This window comes from Gopherus evgoodei, chromosome 16 (assembly GCF_007399415.2).
Source record: "Gopherus evgoodei ecotype Sinaloan lineage chromosome 16, rGopEvg1_v1.p, whole genome shotgun sequence".
Taxonomy (NCBI): Eukaryota; Metazoa; Chordata; order Testudines; family Testudinidae; genus Gopherus; species Gopherus evgoodei.
This window is the reverse complement of record NC_044337.1, coordinates 19,468,151-19,489,670: the sequence shown is the minus strand read 5'-3', so window position 1 is coordinate 19,489,670 and position 21,520 is coordinate 19,468,151. Positions and strand designations below refer to the sequence as shown.

General features: G+C 51.1%; 1 protein-coding gene across 6 annotated transcripts in view; it reads left to right on the top strand.

Moving 5' to 3' along the window:
• Positions 1-20,449, top strand: part of EGFL7 (EGF like domain multiple 7) — a 32,709-nt gene extending 12,260 nt beyond the window's left edge. For all 6 annotated transcript variants that reach the window (XM_030535280.1, XM_030535281.1, XM_030535283.1 and 3 more), the window contains 8 exons: positions 3,195-3,392; positions 6,043-6,165; positions 6,656-6,768; positions 8,444-8,539; positions 10,882-11,055; positions 15,992-16,056; positions 16,423-16,585; positions 19,297-20,449. In XM_030535280.1, the coding sequence (XP_030391140.1) occupies positions 3,313-3,392; positions 6,043-6,165; positions 6,656-6,768; positions 8,444-8,539; positions 10,882-11,055; positions 15,992-16,056; positions 16,423-16,585; positions 19,297-19,319 (837 nt within the window). In that variant the 5' untranslated portion in view covers positions 3,195-3,312 and the 3' untranslated portion in view covers positions 19,320-20,449. The remainder of the gene's footprint in view (positions 1-3,194; positions 3,393-6,042; positions 6,166-6,655; positions 6,769-8,443; positions 8,540-10,881; positions 11,056-15,991; positions 16,057-16,422; positions 16,586-19,296) is intronic.
• Positions 20,450-21,520: the final 1,071 nt, after the last annotated feature.

The following is a 21,520-nucleotide window of genomic DNA, read 5'->3' as shown; positions in this document are numbered from 1 at the left end:
ATTGTTGACGTCCTTATTTCTATAAATCAACCGAAGCTTGATTTCTTGTGGAGGCCGGCACCACAAATAACTAACCAGAGGGTGAAATTCGGTGTACACAGCCAGCACAAGGTCTGTGCAGCATCTGAGCTGGTGCTTGTCACCCAGGGTGGAAAAGATTTTTGGCCTCTTCCCTTCCCCCCACCCAAAAGGGGCGGTGATTTGGCACCAGTAACGGGGTGGCGTGCCCCATGGGCTGGAAAGCCTGGGGATAAGCCAGCCCTGAATACAGGATGAGCCCCACCTGAGTGGGATCAAGTCATTCCCCATAAAGAGCAGCAGGTGGCTGCAGTAAAGCGGGGGGAGGTGGGGGGATTCCTTGGGAAACAGAAGCCGAAGGAACTGCAGCTGGCTTGAAGAAGCAGCTGTTGGGAAGCCATTGAATTGTACTGGGGCTGGGTCAGAGTGATTTTAAGGAGTGAATACATACATGGAGCTCCCAGGTGGGGAGTGTTTTCATTTTCTTTGGACTGTTGGTTGTTTAAGGAACTCTGAAGAAGGGGAAAATAGAGGTAGCGCACTGCACAGCCCGCCCCTGGCCACAAGGGAGTGCATGGGAGGCAGCCAAGAGTATCAGTGATCCGAAATACAAACTATTTAGGATTAATCAGACAAAATAGGGTGATGCAATGGCGGCCTCTGTGCCTTTACAAGAAGAGGGAGGTTTGCTCGTCAGCCTTCTGATGGAGTCTGCTGTGCTTTTTGGGGCCAGGGTACTGTAAAGTCCTTTCAGGCTTTCAAATGTATGGATCTAGTCCATAGAACGTCAGGGGTGAAACCGAGCTCAGGATTTTAACCAGCTTAAAGCCAACCGTCTCTTTCTCAATTACTTCTGTGGACCGTTTCCCTCACGTTCTCGAGGAGCCCAATCCAGTGCCTGGGCATCACTGCACTTGTCCTCTTCAAGGATACAACCTGCCTGCTAATATGAGTCCCCTCATTGGCTGTTGCTGAGCTAATCCAGCCACTCCTTGAGCAAGAGTGTTTGGAGCGAGGGCCTGTGTTATCTTTTCTATAGCTCTTCCTCCTCTGTTCTGGATCTCGCTTCCCGCTCTGCTCCAGACCTTCCTCGCTGCTTCTGACCTCTTCCATGGTACCCCCGGACATAGGATCCAATCCATGAGGAGTGGTTTGTGCCCCATAACCATTATTAGCCACGCGGCCGCCTTGCTCTGCTTTGAACCGGATGCTCAGCTGGCATTTAACTGGGCTTCAGTGGAGCTATAGCGCTTGATGCCAGCTGGAGATCTGGAAAGCTGGAAATTCTTCTAATGAAGTGCCATGACACGAGCCTGGACTATTCCAATTCTATTTCCAGCCTTGGTTTCCCCTTTTACAAGCTTTTTGCTATATCAGTGTGATATTTCTCCATTTCCATGGGGTTGTTTCTTATTAAGCTTGTGTCTCCCAATAAAAGTGGTTTGTTTCAGAGGGTGCGGTCAGAAAGGTGAACCCTCTTTCATTGTCATGTATTTGGTTTGTTTTTTTCTTCCTTTAACTTCCATCATCTGGAGGTCAATGGATTGTTTAAATTAGATGTCGTTATTGACCCGCTAGAACTCTGCCTCGTATATTTGCCTCTGCTGGCAGAATCAATGCCTCTTTATTCCCCACTTGGTTAGTATTGGCTTTGCAGAGAAAGCATTCAGCCTTCTAAAGCACTGGAGAGGACCCTTGTGTTTAAGAGGGAAGGAGACCTGATTTCACTATTTCCTTTGGTGAGAAACAAGCGGCTTTATGATGCCATGTATACTGCAGCCCTTTGTACTGGCCTCCCTGTCTGGCACTAGTGGCATATTTCAGAATGATACAGCTCAACAAACCATTTACTCTATTCCTGGAAAAAGAAAATCTTAAACTTGTGGGGTCAGATCTTCAGAGGGTGTAAATCAGCATAACTCCACTGGCTTCATTGGAGCAATGGGTTTTTATACCAACAGAAGATTTGACCCAGAAGTATTTAATGTGACTCAGATGTGAAATAACAATGACCTTCTCTAATTTTTTTTAAGCACTTTTACATGGAACACCCTTCAGGCTCAGCTCTGTTCCCTTCTTTTCTTATCCTTGCCGGTCCATGCACAATGGTTTGGTATCGGAAGGCTGCTGTGCATGCTGGGTTGTATAGAGTGACTTGAGAGCTGCAGGCTGCACGGGTGCTTTGTTATTGTAGGGTTGGCTGGACATACTGGTTTGTTATTACAGGGCGACTCGCTTGTGAGGGCTGGGCTGCACTTGCTCCGCTGTCACTGTAGGGTGACTCGTGAGCAATGGGTGGCTGGCATTAATGACGTTTGTTTATTTTAAAACCCATCATTGGGACTGCTATCCTAATTGCACTAATAGTGCAGTAATAACGAGGCTGTGCCAGATGCTGTACAGACAAATGAGAAATGCCAGTCCCTGCCCCAAAATGCTTAGGGTCTTACAAGACAAAGGAACTATTATTATCCTCATTGCCAGATGGGGCACCTAAGAACTTAAGTCAGTGGTTCGCAAAGCTGGTCCGCCGCTTGTTCAGGGAAAGCCCCTGGCGGGCTGGCCGGTTTGTTTATCTGCCACGTCCACAAGTTTGGCTGATCGTGGCTTCCACTGGCTGTGGTTCGCCGCTCCAGGCCAATGGGGGCTGCAGGAAGCGGTGCGGGCCGAGGGATGTGCTGGCCGCCCTTCCCGCAGCCCCCATTGGCCTGGAGTGGCGAACTGCGGCCAGTGGAAGCCACGATCAGCCAAACCTGCGGACGCGGCAGATAAACAAACCGGCCCGGCCCGCCAGGGGCTTTCCCTGAACAAGCGACGGACCAGCTTTGAGAACTACTGACTTAAGTGATTTGCTCCAAGTCACACAGGGAGAGTTTGGCTGAGCTGGGAGTTGAACCCAGATCTCCTGAGTCCCAAGCCAGAAAAACGTCACTATGAAATTATTGCGGTTGCCCTGCACTTTTAAAACCTACTTCGCTCCCGCTGCGTCATTGTAAGAGCATATCCTGCATTGCTTTGCTAGTGCACAGCAGGAAAATTCCCAGTCGCTTAGCGTGAAGGCAGCACCACACCTTGCTCCCCTGTGCTCCTTTTTCAATAGGCCCAAAGGGGGCCATTGAAATGTACCATCCCAGAAAGGATGCTGCATGGTAAGGTCATTATTCTTTTGGTTCCAGGGTTCCCCACTGAAGAGACACATGCAGTAAGAGCCAGTGCTTCCCATCAAAGAGCGACACCCCTTCATGCCACACAATATCACACAGCAGGAAAGAAAGAGCCGGCAGAGGGCAGGAAATGCAGAGAATCAGCTGCCTCCTCACGGGATTTGTCGTAATCCTTGGTGTGACCAGCGCTGAACATTTTGCCCGGTCAGGGTAAGCCTCTTCTTTGTCCATCCTTCAGAAGTCTGGCTTGCCGCATGCATACCGCTGGGCTTCTCTGCAAGCCACAGTAAGGATTGATTCAGGGGGCTGGGCTCATGGAGATATGAAAGGCCAAGTTTAGAAGTCTGCTGCACATGGATGAGCGGCTTTCAAGGTGTGGGACAGGCAGAGACAACCTTGCAGATTCTTCCTGGGGTAGTGTAGGTTTTGGCAAGCTTTTGTGGTATTTGTTTGCTGCGTCTGTAAAGTAGAAAGCCATCCAAATATATTCAAGTGTATCAGTCTAGTTCCATGCAGCACATACAAAGAGAGTATCTTTGCCAGTTGACTTGGGGAGTCAAAAAGCTAAATAGAGCATATGCTGCTCATGATTTTTTTATTGTGTCTTTAGTGCACATCCCTGCATGCATACACCCTCCCTCAAGCATAACTGCACACTCACCACTAACACACCCACCCACATGCATTCACAAACATGTACACACTCCAGACGCACCCCCCGCATACACATGTATATATGCACACACACACAAATGACTGGTTCACCATGTTCAATATCTTGCCACTAGTAGCAGTCAATATGAGATGCTTCAGACTATGGCAAAATCTCACATCCCTAAATCGGCAATGCTGTAGATGATGGAGCAATTCCTTCCTGACCACAGTGTCAATCAGTTTGTGCCCTGAAGCATGGGATTTGATGGCCCCTATCTGATCATGCATAACTGCTATTATTATTGTTCTTAGAGATGGGTTTGAACCAAACTGTAGGATCCAAACACACTTTGAACTGGGGGGAAATGCAGATTTGGATATAAGCTGGGCAACGAGCTCTCATCTCTGTAATGAGTCAAAACAGCATCCCAGCTCCAAAGCAAAACATCCCCTTTGACTGCCATGTTAAAATTTAGGGAAGTCTGGATTTGACTTCTCCTCCTCCCACCCCAGTTAACTCATTTCCCACTAACTTTGGAAACAGTGATATCTGGACCCCCGTTTTGTAGTTCTGACCTATCTCGTTTGGTTTTACAGCGTGACTCAGCCCTTACTACAGTATTGAATCTTTTTCAGTCCTGAAGTCTCTCTCTCACTCTCTCACACACACACACACACACACACAAGCTGAATCTCTCTCTCTTTCTTGCTCACTCTCTCACACACATACACACACTCACTGAATCTCTCTCTCACACACACACACTCACTGAATCTCTCTCACACACACAGTCACTGAATCTCTCTCTCACACACACACAAGCTTAATCTCTCTCTCTCTCTCTCTCTCTCTTACACACACACACACACACACACACACACACACACACACACACACATATAGCTGGCTGCTGATATATATACACACACACCCAGAGTAGATAGATAGATCTTTATAATAATGTCAGCAAAAGCCTCTTTCATACCATTAATCCAGCAGGGTGAAATGAGTTATCCTGAGTTAATGGAAAGCATCTGACGTCTGTGTTCATTTTCAGCACTTTAGTTCAAGTTTCTAGTTTGTCTGGGAAGCTGACACAACTAATCGGGTTTCTTAATGGGCTTCTACTCCAGAGGCTAAGATCGGTGTCACACAACATCCAGCTGAACAGAACCTCTCAAGCTGGCAAAAGGCAAAATGGTGCAAAAATCTCTAACCAAGAACGCTTTGGATGTGAATTTCATGAAACTTTTCCTTTGTGGGTGGGCGGGGTGGGGAGATCCAGATCTACTTTAGAGCTACTTCAGTGGAAGGGATTTTACTCCACTGAGCAGAATCTGGTCCTTGCTGTGGATTTTTGGTCATCACCTAGGTGTTGTCTTTCAGTGCTGCCACAGTCTCAGAACGAAAACAAATCAAAGGCCAGCTAAAAAGCAAATGATTTTTCTTACCGCGTTGACATGTCCCTTTTAATCTGCTGTTCAGGGGGAAATGATTCCCGCACTAATGGATTTGGATTCCTCTCCTTTGCACGGTAATTTTACAGCAGGCTTCGGAGGACTCTGTTCGGAGACTTTGCATGACAGCCACCCAGCAGCCCATTTGCTGCGGATACCTGCTCCCGACATTGTTTTCAGTGAGACTGGAGATGGCCATCCAGGGTGCCTGGATGCAAACAGTAGAGGCAGCCTTGCAGCTTTGAGGGTAGAAGGGAGGGTCCCTGCGAATGTAGAACTTATCAAGATAGGTGCAGGATAAAAGCTCTCAGATGTGTGAGGCAGGATATATAGCTGATAGTCAAGGGATTTACTTGTGTTAAGTTTTGGAAGCCCCTATCAGCTTCTCTTCCCAACCACACCCCAATAGCTCTGCTCCAGTAAATGAGAAATTAAGGGAGCCATAGCAATTGCATCTTAACCAACCCTCTGTGAGGTTCTTGGCTAGAGTCTCTGCTAGGGGAACTTGGCACAGCTCCATTGGAGACATGGGGCCACTGACGCTAGCTGAGAATCAGGTCCTCCATAGGCCAAATGCAGCCAGGGAGTAAGAAGGCACAGTTGCACAGAAAGCAGTGGCATTGCATCCTCTTGCACTGGAGCTGGGTTTGGCCCCATGAAGGGGTTTTCACATCACATTCCTTATCTGCCTTCCGGGCCTGATCCCTGTTGCTTTCGCTTTGAGTGAGACACGATGCCTTTTGTCTAGCCGCAGGGTGTGCTCTGCAGAGATGCAGAACAGAGCTGCTTCGTATGTGGAGTCCCACGTGCAGCCTGTCTACCAGCCCTACCTCACAACGTGCCAGGGACACCGGCTCTGCAGTACGTACAGGTGAGGAGAGCAGCCTGCTTCAGGGAATGACGGGCACCATCTCTGCAGACAGGTGGCATCTGGAATAGCCCGTCCACTCCAGGGTTGGACTGCAGTCTCCGGGGAAGCTGAGTGCAAGTATTTGCCCAGAGACACAGCATCCCTCCGGGGTGCTTAGCAAAGGGTTTGTTCAGAGGTGTATAAGGAGCGATCACCCTGCACACTGCAGGGAGGAAGACCATTCCCCCATTCCCCTGTTGGGAGAGACAGCCATACTTGGTGTGGGCGTGGCCCCTACTCCTGGGAGCATGTGGGCAGGGAGGGATAGGGAGTGGGCAGAGGCAGGCTGGCACAATAGGGGAAGTAAACGGCAAAGGGATGACCTGGTTTACCCCCCAACTCTAGGAGCTAGGCGGGGGAAGGATGGTGACTCTCCCCAGGGCGAAGCAGTCGGCTCTTTCCGTACTCCATACAGGCTCAGTCCCTAACACTTTCCTGAACCTTATCGCAGAACCACATACAAGGTTGCCTATCGCCTGGCCTACAGGAGATTTTCCCAGCCCATCTATATGTGCTGCCCTGGATGGAGACGGGCAAACAGCCACGCAGTCGGATGCAGCAAAGGTAAATGAGTGGCAGAGAGAGAATATGGATTGTGATGAGATTGCAGCATCTCCCCTTTGGTGCCTTGGTCCTGCTCCCCTTCCACTTTGTTTTACACCAGTCTTTTTTCATTGACAGCGGCGGCTTTCTGCCTGATCTACACTGGTGTAAACGAGAGCAGAATCAATCCCGTAGCCTTGAGAGGGACAGCTACAGCCTTGCTTGAGCACTGACCTGGGAGTCAGGAGATAGGGATTCTGTTCCTGACTTTAGCAGGGGCCCTGGGCAAATCACACCCTCTTGGTGTCTCAGCGCACCCATCCGTAACACAGGGATTGTAACTACTACGCCCACGTTGGCAAAAAGCTTTGTGCTTTGAGATCGCTGAATGAAGAGTATTAGCATCTTGCTGGTGGGAGGGGCTCTCCTAGTGCAGAATGCTGGAGAGAAGGAAATATAGCACAGACGGGGGTTGTTAACACCTTGCAGAGGGCTCTCAGCACCTCTCTGACCATAACTTCTATGTGCCTCAAAAGCCACTGCCCTTGTTACCAGATCTGTCTGAAATTCATGTAATTCTCTCTTGTACTAAGCTGGCACTTATGCACCCGCCTGTGAGAACAAATGGGTTTCAATTAGCCATTCATTTATAGCCTTGCTTTGCTTGCCTTGCGTGTGTCGCTTTATTAGCTTGGCTTATACCAGAGGAGAAATTAATAAACCCTTTCCGCATAAATCAGCAGTAATGGCAGATCTCTGCTTTTAGGGGGAACTAGTGTTGTACAGCACAAAAGGAGTGCCAAGCCCATCAGAGGCTAAACTCTTACCAGCTCAAACCAGACTGCAATACATTAACGCTTCCCAGAGCCTGTCGCTGATTGAGGGCTGCTGCAGTCCCCCTCTATATCCCTCCTACTCCCTACACAGACTCTGAGGACGTCTTCCTCTTTCCAGGACTGAAATGGGTTAAGTTACAAATGAAAGTGTTTATTGTGCTAGCGAACACCAGTGGAAAGACTTTCCAGGCATCAGCTCAGGGCCATTCAAGACACCATCCTAGATCTGTTGCTTCATTTGATGAGCTCCCAGAGTTACTAGAAGGCTGTATGAAAATGCTGAGTTTCTGGGGCCGAATCCTCCTTTCTGATCTGCTCAGGGATCTCTGACGAACTCTGGGCCAGAGTGTGAACCTCTTACTTCCACTGGGAGCAGCTGTTTGCACACATCGCTCGTTGCTGGCCCATGGGAGCGAGGCGTTCACAGCCTTTGCCCTCTGTGAGTCACTGTGGGGTATTCTACCTCTTGTCTCACGCAGAGTGCCCGTCAGGAGTGCCACATGTTGAGCGTAATACAGATGTGAGTCACATGGAGGCTGGTGCATTCCCGGGATGGGATCCTCAGCTGGTGGCAACGCTGACATTAATGGAGCTATGGGTATTGACACCAGCTGAGGCTCCAGCCCCACGTTTTCGCTCCCCTTTAATGTTCGCCCGAATTCTGCTGGCGGCCAGAAACATTCTGTAGCAGTGCTCAGCACAAAGGCCAGGCCAGGAGCTCAGAAGGCGCCTGCGTGTGTAATAAAAATCTCCCCGACAGCAGGAATCTGCAATGGTGGGTGCACGTGCGCGTCTGCGTGTGGTGGGAGGCCCGAACTTCTGCCTCGGCAACATTGTGACGGTGTGTTATTGTTTTACAGCCATTTGCAGGTTGCCTTGTCAAAACGGCGGGAGCTGTTCAGCCCCAGACAGATGCACCTGCCCCCCAGGATGGATGGGGAAATCCTGCCAGACAGGTAACAGCTCTGGTTCCCCTGTTTGTATTTCAGTATCTCCCCTGGGCTTCCCTTTACCGGGGCGATGGGAGCACGGTGGGGGATGGCGAGATAAAGCAGGTGATTTGTCACAGGTGATTTGCAGTAGCTGACAACAATCTCCTGGATAGTCCAGTGGCACCATGAAGGGGACCTAGGCCTAATGGTTTCCTCTGTTGGTTCTCAGCAGGGAGTGAACGTGAGCCGTGCACTGGCAGAGTGCCAGGCCCATGGGCTGAGAGAGTAACTCCATGCTCTGTTAGCTGTCAGAGCTTCTTTACAGGACCCAGCGTGTGTACCCAACCCGTGACACCAGCTGCATGGTGCCTCCATTCCATGCTTTGGGTCAGCCCCCAAGATATGTGGGCGCTGCCTCCGCAGGGCGTCAGCTCTGCACCCGATGCGTGTAATGGGCTGTCAGGCATCTTCAGCAGCTTTCTGCTGCCCTTGCCCTTGTGCTTCACCCATGGCCAGGTCAGGTGCTTGTGCAAAAGACCCACCTGCTTCCTGCTTGGTGAGCTGGCTGCCTTCCCAGGGGCGAGGCATTGTCGCTCATGGGCAGCGCTCGGGGAGGGACTGGCTCGCGGATCTGGGCTCTGGCACTGGTGACTTGGGGCAGGTCACTGACAGCAAAGGACTGGAGGGGTCGGGTGGGGTTATGGGGGGGCTGCTGTTTATGCCCACAGCTCCCACAGACCAGCAGGCAGGGGGTGGGCCAAGCCAGCCAAAGGGTTTGGATGGTGTAACGCTGTTAACCCAGCAGAGGGAGGCAGAAGCTAGCGTGTAGCTGGCAGATTGGGGTAACACATTTGGGCTGCTCGGTGGATTTTGGGGGGGCGCTAGCTGTGGGAGGCCTTCCCTCCATTCCCTCCCCCTGCTAGCGCACAGGGCTGAGACTGGATTCCATTTCATCTCAGCTGGGCTAAATGGGAGACGCGCCCGCCCATCACGTTACACCGCTTCAGAATCTGTCCCTAAATGCCCTTTCCTGCTCACTTTATTCGAGAGGCCTCATTTTGGGGGCTTCATGTTACACCCCGGGGCGCATGCATAGGCCTGCCCAGCCCCAGCCCAGGAATTCAGGCCTGTCGCAGCCTTTCTGGTTCTCTCCAGGAGTCACTATGGATTCGAATGGTGTAAAACCTGTCCCAGGCTAAATCAGAGGCCCAGTGAGTCCAGTACGTGGTTGGAGGCAGATGCCTGACGGGTATAAATCAGCTCTCTTGAGGCCAGTGAAGTGGCACTGATTTCCACCAGCTGAGGATCTGGCACATTTGTAATACCAGTGCATGTGTGTGGGGTTGAAACACTGGCTTAGGCATGACTCACTGGCAGGCTGTAGCGACAGCTTGGATCCCAGCTAGGGCGACCAGACAGCGTGTATGAAAAATTGGGACGGGGTGTGTGTGTGGGGGGGTAATAAGAGCCTATATAAGAAAAAAACCCCAAAATCAGGACTGTCCCTATAAAATCAGGACATCTGGTCACTGTAATCCCAGCTCAGAGGGTTGGAGAGATTTTCCTGGTGCCTAGAACAGACTCACCCAGGCACAGGAGGGGGCTGTCGTTCATGTCACTTTGTGGGCATGGCATTAATACCCCCCTGTGTGAGGTGAGGTTGTTGGGCCACACACACACACACACACACACACACACACAGCCCCAGCCCCTGGTCTCTCTCTCTCTCTCTCTCTCTCTCTTTCTCTCTCTCTCTCTCAAGGCTGATAGCACCTCACCGGGGATGGCCTGGCACATGTGGTGCCCCCACCCCCTGGAACCAGCACTGAACAGCGCTCACCCAATTTGCTCCAGCTCCAGAATTAGGGAGCGTTCAGATCAGGGGCTTTGTTTTTGTCCTTTTTACACGTCCCGGGCCTGATGTGTCATGCGGCTCCTCCCGTTTTTAACCTGATATAGCATCAGCGGCAGAAAACAGGAGTAACACAGTGACGAATTAGGGCCATGAAGTTTAGCTCCTGCTAGAAGCGAGCCCCGAGCTGGCTGCATTGACAGCAAAGGAGAGTCTTTACTCGGGCAGCTGGGTACAGCCAGACGCTGTGGGGTTCTCTCTCCAGCTCCCAACTAATCCACCCTGCCCTCACCACACTAGTCTCCCCAGCTTGTGGCCTGGATTAAGCCGTCCCACAAGGGATGGCTGACGGCTCTCCCGTCCTAGCCGTCCCACGTATGCTCTTGGTGAGGGGCCCATGTCTGACTTGGTGGTGTCAATCTGCCATGCTCTGTGCTAACCCTGGCTTCACAAAGGCTGCTCCCTGGTGGCCTACCCCCGACCCGAGCCTGTGACTTTACCCCTGTGCTTTCAGATGTGGATGAATGCGCTGGCCCGAGCCACGGCTGCAGCCAGCATTGTGCCAACACGCCTGGGAGCTACGGATGTGCCTGTCGGGCTGGGCAAAGGCTCTCCGCCGATGGGAAATCATGCCAGGCTTCAGACCCACCCACTGAGACGGAGGCCTCCCCTGCCCTCAACCGATCAGGTAGCACAGCATGGGCTGGAGCTAGTCCTGGGGCATGCTGCTGAATGGTAATTGCATAGCCTGCCCCAAAGGGTGCGAGGCAGTAGGGGGCTCTAGGCGCTGGAGCAGGGGTCTGGGGGCCAGGATTCGATTCTGACATGTGACTCTGTGGCTTGGCTGTAAAATGGGGATAATGGATTGCCGTGAGGTTCAACTGATTATTGGGCCAGACCCCCCCGCAGCTGGCGGGACTTTAGGGGCTTTGGAAGCCAGCGACTGGCCGGGCCGGAGACACAGTGGCCAGCGGGGAGACAACTGGGTCAGCCCAACGTCATCGTTTCTCTGCGTGTGACTCCAGCGCCGTGAGGACGGGTGTGGCAGCGACGCTGGTGCCGGCCCATTATTACTTTTGGTACGCGCTGTGACACTTCAAACTCGTACCGTGAGTAATAATGCGCTGCGGCCAGCCCTGGCGACAGACGGGAGCCGCACGGGCGGAAGGGCTGCGCCGGCACGTATGGCCATGGATATGATCCCCGCGGCCTACCCCCTCTGCCTTTTCCTCCCCCCGAGCCCTTTCCTGCATCGGGGCCATCCCTGCCATCTCCTCCTGGGCTGTTGCAGCAAGTTTCGCAATACGGCTAAGAGTCTGTCACGGTTATTTTTAGTAAAAGTGATGCATGGGTCACGGGCAGCAAACAAAAATTCACGGGCGCCCCTGACCTGTCTGTAACTTTAGTAAAAATAATCAGAGGACAGGGCAAAGTAGGGGGAGGAATGACAGCTGGAGTCCTGGGGGATGGGGAAGAGGGGGCTGACAGTCTAAGCCCCATGCCATGTGGGGTGGGTCACAGCCCTGGATCCAGCGGCCGCTGCCATGGGAGGGCGAGCGCACAGCCCTGGCTCTGGAGCTGGCGGCAGCCAGAGGGGCAGGGGCACACAGTCCCAGGTCCAGCCATAGGCGCGCAGCCTTGGCCACAGCCATGGGGCGGGTGGGGCGTGTAACAGCCCTGGGAAGTCGCAAGGGGGGCACACAGCCCTGGCCCCTGGTGGAAGCTGCAGGACGGGGAACACGGCCCCAGTTGCAGCCCCCGGTGGAAGCCGTGGGGCAGGGGCCCACAGCCCCAGTTCCAGCCCCAGCTCCGGGGCAGGGGAGCGCATGGGCCAGGTTCCAGCTGCAGGGCAGGGGTGCTGAAGCCGAAGAAGTCACGGAATCTGTGACCTCCGTGACAACCTCGTAGCCTTTTTATCACTAATTCTGCCGTGGTACAAGGTGCACAGGTCCACCCCCTGCCCCGGTTTCTCTCTAGAGTGATGCAGGAGGCAGAGGGCTGAATGGGCTAGAGTCCTGCCCTCTTGAGCAAATTCTTTGCTACGCCAGCTGCCCAGCCCTGAGGACAGAAGCAGCGCGGAGGACGGTGCTCTAGGCAGGCTGCAGGTGCCATTTTCCTCTTTGCATGGGTCAATACAGCCCCCCTGAAGTCAGTGGAGCTATGCCGGTTTGACGGTGTTGCTGTCATCCAAGCCCATGGAAGGGTAGGACACACCATGCATATACCACAGCCAGGGCTGGCTTTAGAAAGTGCGGGGCCCAATTCGAACATTTTTGGCGGGGCCCCGGCAGGGATAACTAAACAAACAAAAATGTAAAAAAAAAAGCCTTTCATTTCTTAGCAACCGGTTCCCTATAAAAAGTTCTGATTTAAGGGATGTGCCACAGTAGGTATATTTTGTACCAATAGGGTTACGATATGGCCGTATTTTCCTCCCGGATGGCGATTTAAGAACCAAAAGCCTGACATGTCTGGGAAAGCACGGATGTTCTTTTTAAAACAGATGGGCCTGAACTAGAAATGAGCTCTGTTTTACATGTGTGGGTCCCGCCACTCCCTGGGGTTGTGCTAGGATGACCAGATGTCCCAATTTTATAGGGACAGTCCCGATTTTTGGGTCTTTTTCTTATATAGGATCCTATTACCCTCCACTTGCTGTCTGGTCACCCTAAGGTGTGCACGTGTGGGTCCCAGCTGCTCCCTGCCCCCCTCATTGAAGCAGGTGTGCAGGGTTACTGCCCTGGGAACTGCAGGGCACCAATGGACATGGGGCGGGCTGGAGGGAGGGCAGGTGCTGAATGGAGGTAGGGTCTGGCTGCAGGTAGGGCAAGGGGTGCGGGGCTGGCTGGAGACGGCGGTGTGGGGTGGGCTAGGTGGCTTCAGGCAGGGCCACAGGGGGGTGCGGCATGGGTTGGCAGGGCTGGAGACAGGAGTGCGGGACTGGCTGGCTTCAGGCAGGGGGATGCAGCAGGGGTTGGCTGGAGACAGGGCAGGTGCTGGTGTGGGCAGGGCAGGGGGTGCGGGGCTGGAGGCAGGGGCTGGCTGGGGGCAGGGGGTGTGGGGCTGGTGCGGGCAGGGGGTGCAGCAGGGGCTGGCTGGGGGCAAGGGGTGCAGGTACAGGAGGTACTACTGCCCCAGCCCTGTAAATAGCTGCGGGAGCCCTGGGGAAGGGGCGGGGCTCCGGGGGCTATTTAAAGGACCGGGGTGGCAAAGGCAGCTGGAGCCCGGGACCCTTTAAATAGCCCCCGGAGCCCCCCACTACCCCAGGGCTTTGGGGGCTATTTAAAGGGCCCGGGGCTCCCCTGATTCTACCGCCCCGGCCCTTTAAATAGCTGAGGGAGCCCTGGGAGCCCCAGACTTTTTAAATAGCCCCCAGAGCCCCGCAGCCCTACCCCAGGGCTCCAGCCCCTGCTGGGAGCCCCAGACCCTTTAAATTGCCCCCGGGGAAGCCGGGCTACCCCGGTACAGTGCACGGGGTCTTGCTGGTACGCCGTACTGGGGCTTGGGTGCGGGGCCCTCTTAGGGCTGGCCCTGACCACAGCCCAGCCTAGCAACACCTGCTCCCTTCAGCAGACCATCAGTGGCCAGTTGTTTGGGTCTTGCGGATGGGGAGAAGGCTCCAGCGAGCTCATTAAGTGAAAGCAGGGCCCTGCACAAGGACAATTGCTAGCCCGGGGTAATGAGGCCTCCCCTTCCTAACTGCATCTGGCTGTAGCCCACTGTTGTGTGCTGGGTGTCAGACCATGCCTGCTTTGCTAGAGCAGTGCAGCTCTAGGACCCTGTGGAGCACAGACCCCAAACTGCCCTTTGAAATCCTGCCAAAGCCAAGGAATGAAAACAAATCACTTTTTAAATATCTTTGGCACCTGAGCATCTCTAAGGAAAAGTGGCAGTGGCTGACGGCCGTCTCTTAATACCCTTTGGTGGAAACACAGGTTACTCCAGGGCTAGTTTAGTTACAGCCAGACAATAATTCTAAACATTCATCTCATTCCTGTTCAGAACAAAGGTAATTCCCCTCCTCCCCCACAAGCACACACATTTTGGACCCATGCTGTGCTACCCAGTGAGGGGAAAAGCCTGAAGAGGCCTGAGGAGCAAAGGCTGGTTGTAGTTTGTGGGGTAATGTGCCCATCAGGATTAGGGTCAGAGGCTGGGGTTTGGCCAGCTTTCTGTGTTCCTGTTCCTTGTGGTTTGCTACACTGCAAAGACCACGTTCTTCAATAAGAACCGGCATTGCTTGACTATACTAGAAGCTTGGTTGCCTGGTTTAGGCCAGATCCTCACCAGATGGAGGATCCAGACTGGTGAATCTCTGGAAAAAAAATAATCAAAGGGCCAACCCTTTGCACAATCCAACTGCACAACCCCAGAGAAGTCAGTGGAGTCATAAGATGAGAGTAAAAGCAGCAAAGAATCCTGTGGCACCTTATAGACTAACAGACATTTTGGAGCAGGAGCATGAGCTTTCGTGGGTGAATACTCACTTCGTCAGATGCATGCACCCACGAAAGCTCATGCTCCAAAACGTCTGTTAGTCTATAAGGTGCCACAGGATTCTTTGCTGCTTTTACAGATCCAGACTAACACGGCTACCCCTCTGAAAGATGAGAGTAGGTTCCCCCCGGTCCCCCTGTACAACAAACCCACTTTCAGGAGCGTAGAAGGGCCAAGCATGCAGAAGGCACGTTCATTCATGACTGAGACCTTGCCTTGCAGCCCACCCCACAGCTAAGACCTTCCAAAAGTAAGAATCCCAAAAGCCAAGGCTATGCAAGCACACCGTGCAGAGCTCTTCTAGTCCCAGGGCAGAAAGGTTTCAGAATAAGGGCAGATTAATTAGCTCACAGGGGTCAGTCAGTGGCTCAGCTGAGGGCAGTTGTGTGTATTCAATCAGCCACTGGTGTCCTGGCTGGTCATTACTGCGCAAGCCCTTTTCCATAGTTCCTGGATTAGTTGAGGCAGTGGGGGGCTGCTAGTAAACTCTCGGCAGAGATTTCTAGCTAGTACATAGATTGATGGGGGGGACGCCTGAGCTGTCCCTTGTTTTCATTCCTGCAGCTGCTCAATGAACTGCTAAGGGAGCCCCCTGCTCTCAACAAGCATGTCAGCGTGTGGCACGTGGGGTGGCAGAGAACAGCCAGCTCATTCCGTCACTGTCAGGCAGACCTCCGGGTTAACCCTTCGGCTGCTGCTCCCCCCAGGGTTGGCAGTGGCACGTGGCCAGGTTTTCCCACGCTGGCTGGGAAATTTGCCAGGGGGCTCAGTACACACCCCCAACTCCGCCCTGCTAGGGGCTCCTGGGTTTTTTGCACCTGAGAGATAGCAACCTCGCTCTGCCATCACAGCCCATTTTGAGGATGATGGTTCACTTTAAAAAGCAACCAAGAGTCCTGTGGCACCTTATAGCCTAATAGACGTATTGCAGCATGAGCTTTCGTGGGTGAGTACCCACTTCATCGGCTGCATGTCACCTATGAAAGCTCATGCTTCAATACGTCTGTTAGTCTATAAGGTGCCACAGGACTCCGTCGCTTTTTACAGATCAAGACTAACCCGCTACCCCTCTGTTACGGTCACATTAAGGAATTTTATTAATTCCTGGGGTGTTTTGCTCCTGGCAGGCGCCTCCAGTGAAATGAAGGAAGAAGTGCAAGCCCTCCGCAGCCGGGTGGAAGTGCTGGAGCAGGTGAGCTCCCGTCAGCGAGTGCAGCCAGAGATGCAGGCGCTTGTACTTCAGCCTTTTTTCAATGCACTTTTAAATCAGAGTTAGAGTATTTGGCTCCAGTGCATTGCACAGCTGTTCACATCTGGAATTTTTGCCCTTCGCTGGCTCTGTTTTTAATTTTGCCACCTAATCTAGTCTTGGCTTCTGGTATCAGCATTCCCCTCTGCATTGCCCACTCATTGCAGTGAATGATGTGACAACTTTCCCCCCCAGGAGCCCTATTAGCAGTAATCAACTACCCCTAACCAGCTGGCAGGTCACGCTAGGTGGTCTGATAGTGTAATAGAGAGGGATGGAAACTAACAGCTCCACTCTCTCTCTCAAAAGAAACTCCAGTTATTGTTGGCTCCATTCCATAACCTCATGCCATCGGCAGCAGATGACATCAGCACAGACCCCGTCAGCCAGCTGTTCTACTCCCTGCGGCAGCTGGATAGAATCGAGTCCCTGAGTGAGCAGATCTCCTTCCTGGAGGAGCGACTGGAGACATGTAAGTAGTGAGGGTAGTTTGGCCGCGCTCAGCCAGGAGAAGGGCCTCGATTCTGGTTATTGCTAGAGGTTGTACCAGTGCGTTCTCTTCTCCCCCTGCACCTTTTGCTATTACAATGACACTGCCATAGGCACCAGCTCTGTAAGGCAGACACGGTCCTGCTGCTGAATTCTAATCCCAGTTCTACCCCGGCGTTAGGGTTACACTTCAAAGAGCCATGTCCCTCACTTGAGGGGAGCAGGTGGCATGCTCTGATTTACCCATTAGGAATGCACAAAAACCAGGCCATTTAAAGTACAAATGCCAGATTGCTTCCCTCTTGTAAAGCAGATCTAAGCAGTAGAATAGCAGACATACCATGCCTGTGCAGACCAACTGGATCGGTTTTGTCTATGCCACAGTTAATCTACTTCTACGCCAACTCCAAAACCATCAGCTTGTAATTAATAAAAGATGGTCACAAACAGCTGGAGTTTCATTTCAGAGCTGTTTGTGCTGAATCTGATCCCTTCATGCAGCATCCAAAGATAATAAACAGCTGCATGGAGATCACATAGTTTTGGACAGTGGCGAGGGTACATACTATCTCAGCTCCTTTTCATGCCACTGCTGTTCAGGGGCCATAAGAAGCTACATCAGAAACTGCCTTAGATTCTAGGATTTGTGGGTGCAGTATCAGAACTCAATACAAAAGTTAACAGTCCACGTGAGTTTTGGGAGTACAGGGAACATTTGGGAAAGTTGCTCCTAGAATTCTACAAGCCATTTTTTTTCCAGCAATGCAGCAAATCAGTGCTGTTTAGAAAAGGCAAAATTGCACCACAACTTTGAACAAAAGCATTTGATTAAAACCTTCGCTCCTGAAAAAGTATAACTAGCTGAATAAAGACCAGGCATGGGGCTTAATTTCCCACCAAGATGTTAGTGTCAGCTGTAGTTATCCAGCTAACGTGGGGGTCATGGAAATTAACCCAGCTTGGTGAAATAAGTATCAACATAATGTTTGCTGTTAATTTCAGCATACAGCCTTGTAGAGGTTTGTGTTTTCACACAGCTGCATTAATTTCAGTGTACAGAGCCATTAGTGGAGTACTGCTCTTTGGGATAGTATGATGTTTTATTCTCCATTACAATTTTAAAGTGCTTTGTTTCAGTATGCAATTTGCCAGCCATTTACAACTTTTGCATTTGAAAGCCTTTTGTTTTCCATTAAATGCTTTTGATCAAACTTGCTGAGAAACCCGATCATTTGTCCACTGAGGAATTGGTGTGCAGCAACAATACAGCTTAATTCCTGATTAGCTGCCCTGCCTCTAAACGGTAGAGGAAATCCTGCAGTATACCTAGTTCCAATCTAGTTGCTTATGTGCGGAAGAACACAGGCCCTACAAGACAAAGTCAATTTTCAGCTGGTTCCTCTTATAAAGGGGTAAAACTTTTTCTGTTATTTGCTAAAAAACAAACATTTGTTGTGGGGGTGGGGGGATGTTACAGGTGCTGCTCTGTAGTGAGTTTTTTTGAAATAGGTTCACTCTGTCTTTTAAGGACACATCCTTAGCACCAGCACGATACTGGAATGTGGAGCCATGAACTGGAATATTTCCACTCTACCTTGTGATGCTGCTTAAAGTTCACAACTGTAACTAATTTGTGCAGGCCACATCCTGCCAGATGGATTTTTTCCCCCCCTTTTAAAACAAGAATGTTGAACAATTAAGATGGAAACTAAGACCCATCACACTAAATTAAATAGTATCTATAATGCAAACCCTGCCCCTGAACAGGGCTTAGAAAGGTGGCTGGAATTCTCTTCCCTCCATCCTCAGCCAGACTCCTGTTTTTTTTTTTTTAAAGGGGAGTCCAGAGGCTTCAGTTGTAGGCACAGTTTTGCTTCCACACTGCTGTAGGGATGGGGTACTTGGCTGTCTAAATGGCAAACAATCAGCAGCCACAGCTAGAAAAATGTAGCTGTTCTTAGTTTAGAATCAGGCCTGTCATAGCTTGGTTACCCTACAGCACAGAGATAAGAGTGACTTTTGGATACCCCACTTGTACCATGTGCTGCAAATCTGAGCCCTCTGGAGAGTGGAATAGAAGCAATAAATGGTTAAATGCTTTGTGGATAGAAGGCCAAATAACAAGGCCCTTAATTATCAGAGGGGTAGCCCTGTTAGTCTGGGGATCTGTAGAAAGCAGCAAAGAGTCCTGTGGCACCTTAAAGACTAACAGATGTATTGGAGTATGAGCTTTTGTGGGTCTGACGAAGTGGGGATTCACCCACAAAAGCTCATGCTCCAATACACCTGTTAGTCTATAAGGTGCTGCAGGACTCTGTTGCTTTTTACAAGGCCCTTAATGTTAGTTGAAGCTGAAGGGTTTTAGGTGGTTTGGAGGTTTTTTTGCTATGGTTTAATAGTTTTGCATTTGATGTTATAAGAAGTTTGGGTTTAAAATTCATTCCCAGACTGACTGTGTAAGGGTTCTACCCATAAATACCTAGGATCTTCCCTGAAATCTGGGACTTGATCAGCTGTGCTGGTCAAAAGTTATCTCTTTACAGTCAAAACACCCTCAGATTGCATGTAAAGGGTCACAAGCTCAGCCCATTTAAAAAATAAAGTCCAGTCACACCCAGGCAGTTTACTAGTACAAAAACACTGGCACCAAGACTGGCCCTGACTAACACTTGCTCTGGAATTGTCTGGTTTCAGGTTCATGTAAGAATGGACGCTAATAATAATGAGAGGAGCAGCACTTCACGCTGGGAGCAGAGTGAATTGGTAACCCTGGCTTTCCTATCTCAGCACCCCTTGACCCAGCCTGCCGAAAGAGGCCACGATGCCTTCCGCACGACATGGGATGGAGCCATAAAGAGCTTATTTTGATACGAAGGGCCCTAGTGTGCTTTTCGAAGAATTAAGCTGCTTGGAGACTGATTTTAAATTGGACTTAGGTTTTGCCCTTATGGCAAAGTTGTATGAGATGCTCAGGGTTATAACACTTTCTTCCAAGCACTTGGCCAGCTGGCACGGCATCAGCCAGTGCCATACAAGAGACTTGTTAAAAGCAAAATCATGTGGTGCTTAATTTGTCTGTGACTGTAAGTGAGGTGAAACCCTGGGCCAACAATTAATCGTGTGGTACAGCGGCATGAAATGAGATGTGCAAGCAGCAGCTTGTTTAGCTTAGAAGCCTACGTTCTTAGAGAACGATATAGCCAGACTTTGCTCTCGCTAACACCCAGGGGAAAGTTTGGCCTAACCCCACATTACTTCACTATTAGAGCAGGGAGAAGACAGGAGGGCTGGATTCTGCTCTTAGGCTTTTCCACCAACTCCTTTTTACACATGCCTGAAATTCAAACAGATTCAAAATGGACCAAGTCAAATCTGGTCACTAAAACCTTCCCCCGAAGGGAACTAGTATACATTCTCCCTTTGAAATGCTGGGGGGGAGGGGAGGTGAGAAAGAGGATAGAGATAATCCCTTTGCTTTTTAAAAAATTGGCTTCATATACACACTGAAGCCTGGCCCATTTGCTTGTCTATGTGACAAGATAACCAGCTAGTTTTGCCAGCTAAACCAGGCTTGGCTCAGACTGGAACTAGGAGTGGCAGAACAGCTGTATTTAAAGTAGGAACGGATGCACATTGCCAGATTGCTGTGGGCAAAGCCTGCAGTGCTCATGCCTCTTTGCATGGTTAGCTTAAGGCTGCTGGAGGAAGGATCCTAATGTTTCTAGAGAACTAATGAGTCTTCTATGGTACAATGCTTTCCTACTTGTAAACAGCCAGAGACTTGAGGTCTATTAGCCAAGCGCTGTGTAGGGTGGTGCATTTTTGTATTAAAGTTATGTCCTGTACAGCTCTCGGGTATGGGCTTGTCATTGGTTAGTCAAGATGCTGAGCCATGAAGGAGGCCCAGTGGAATCTAGTTGTTTAGGGCTGTTATTCTACCCTATGTCATGACTTCACCCATAGGAGCCTAAGGCTACACTTACTGCTGAAGCAGAGGTGAGCTGGTGAGGATAGCAGCTTCCTTTTGCTTGCAACCAAGGTGCAACTTGATGTAAATGCACACACCCAGGTAGGAAGCTGCAGGTAGAGATGTCTGCATTTCTCCCCACTTCCTGGTCCTGCCTATGGCAAGGGGAACATAGTCATGGTAGCCCTGGGGAAGGGTTGCAGTAGCATCTCTTCTCTGACTGCAGGGGGCAACAGGGTCCAGCAGGAAGCTGAGGGTACAAACAACCATGTAGGGAACATGACCAGCCCCTCCACCCAATCATAGGAACATGGACGCTAGAAGCCCTGGAACCCTTTAGGGCAAGCACCAGCTCTGCTTGCACCTAGTGGAGGGCCTGCTGCCAGCTGTACCTACAGCCTGTTCCTCTGCCCTGGGGAAATAGGGGAGCAGAAGGGAAGGGCTGGTAAGAAAGCGACTCAAGACTAGCAAATCTTTTCTGCTCCTGTCTCCTGCTGGTGCTTTTACAGGGAGGAGAGGGTACTTACCTTAGGGTTAAGGAGGACAGGAGCCCAGGCTGTCCTCTCCCAGACCTTCAGCCACACCTGGGTTTGAACGTCTCGTATGTCAGGCAGTACCTGGGCACACATCGCATGGTAGCCATGTGCACCCAGGATGTTCCCATGGAGTCCCACCAGTCTGTAAGGATCCACTTTATATCCACAGACGGCCAATGAGATGCAAATCCAAAATCTGTATTGGTGTAGGGCTTTACACACCACACTGTAAACAAGTCCTCACTATAGAAGCTTGGACAAAAAACCCCTTTTCCTCCCTTATGCAGGAGTCATTCAGTGCAGCTCGTTAGCTGCAGGAAGCTCACTTGGCCAATCTCACCCCAGCTTTCAGGGCTTGGTTATGAGAACACTAATGATTTTCTACAAAACTGGTAATTAGGCAGGATCTCTGCAG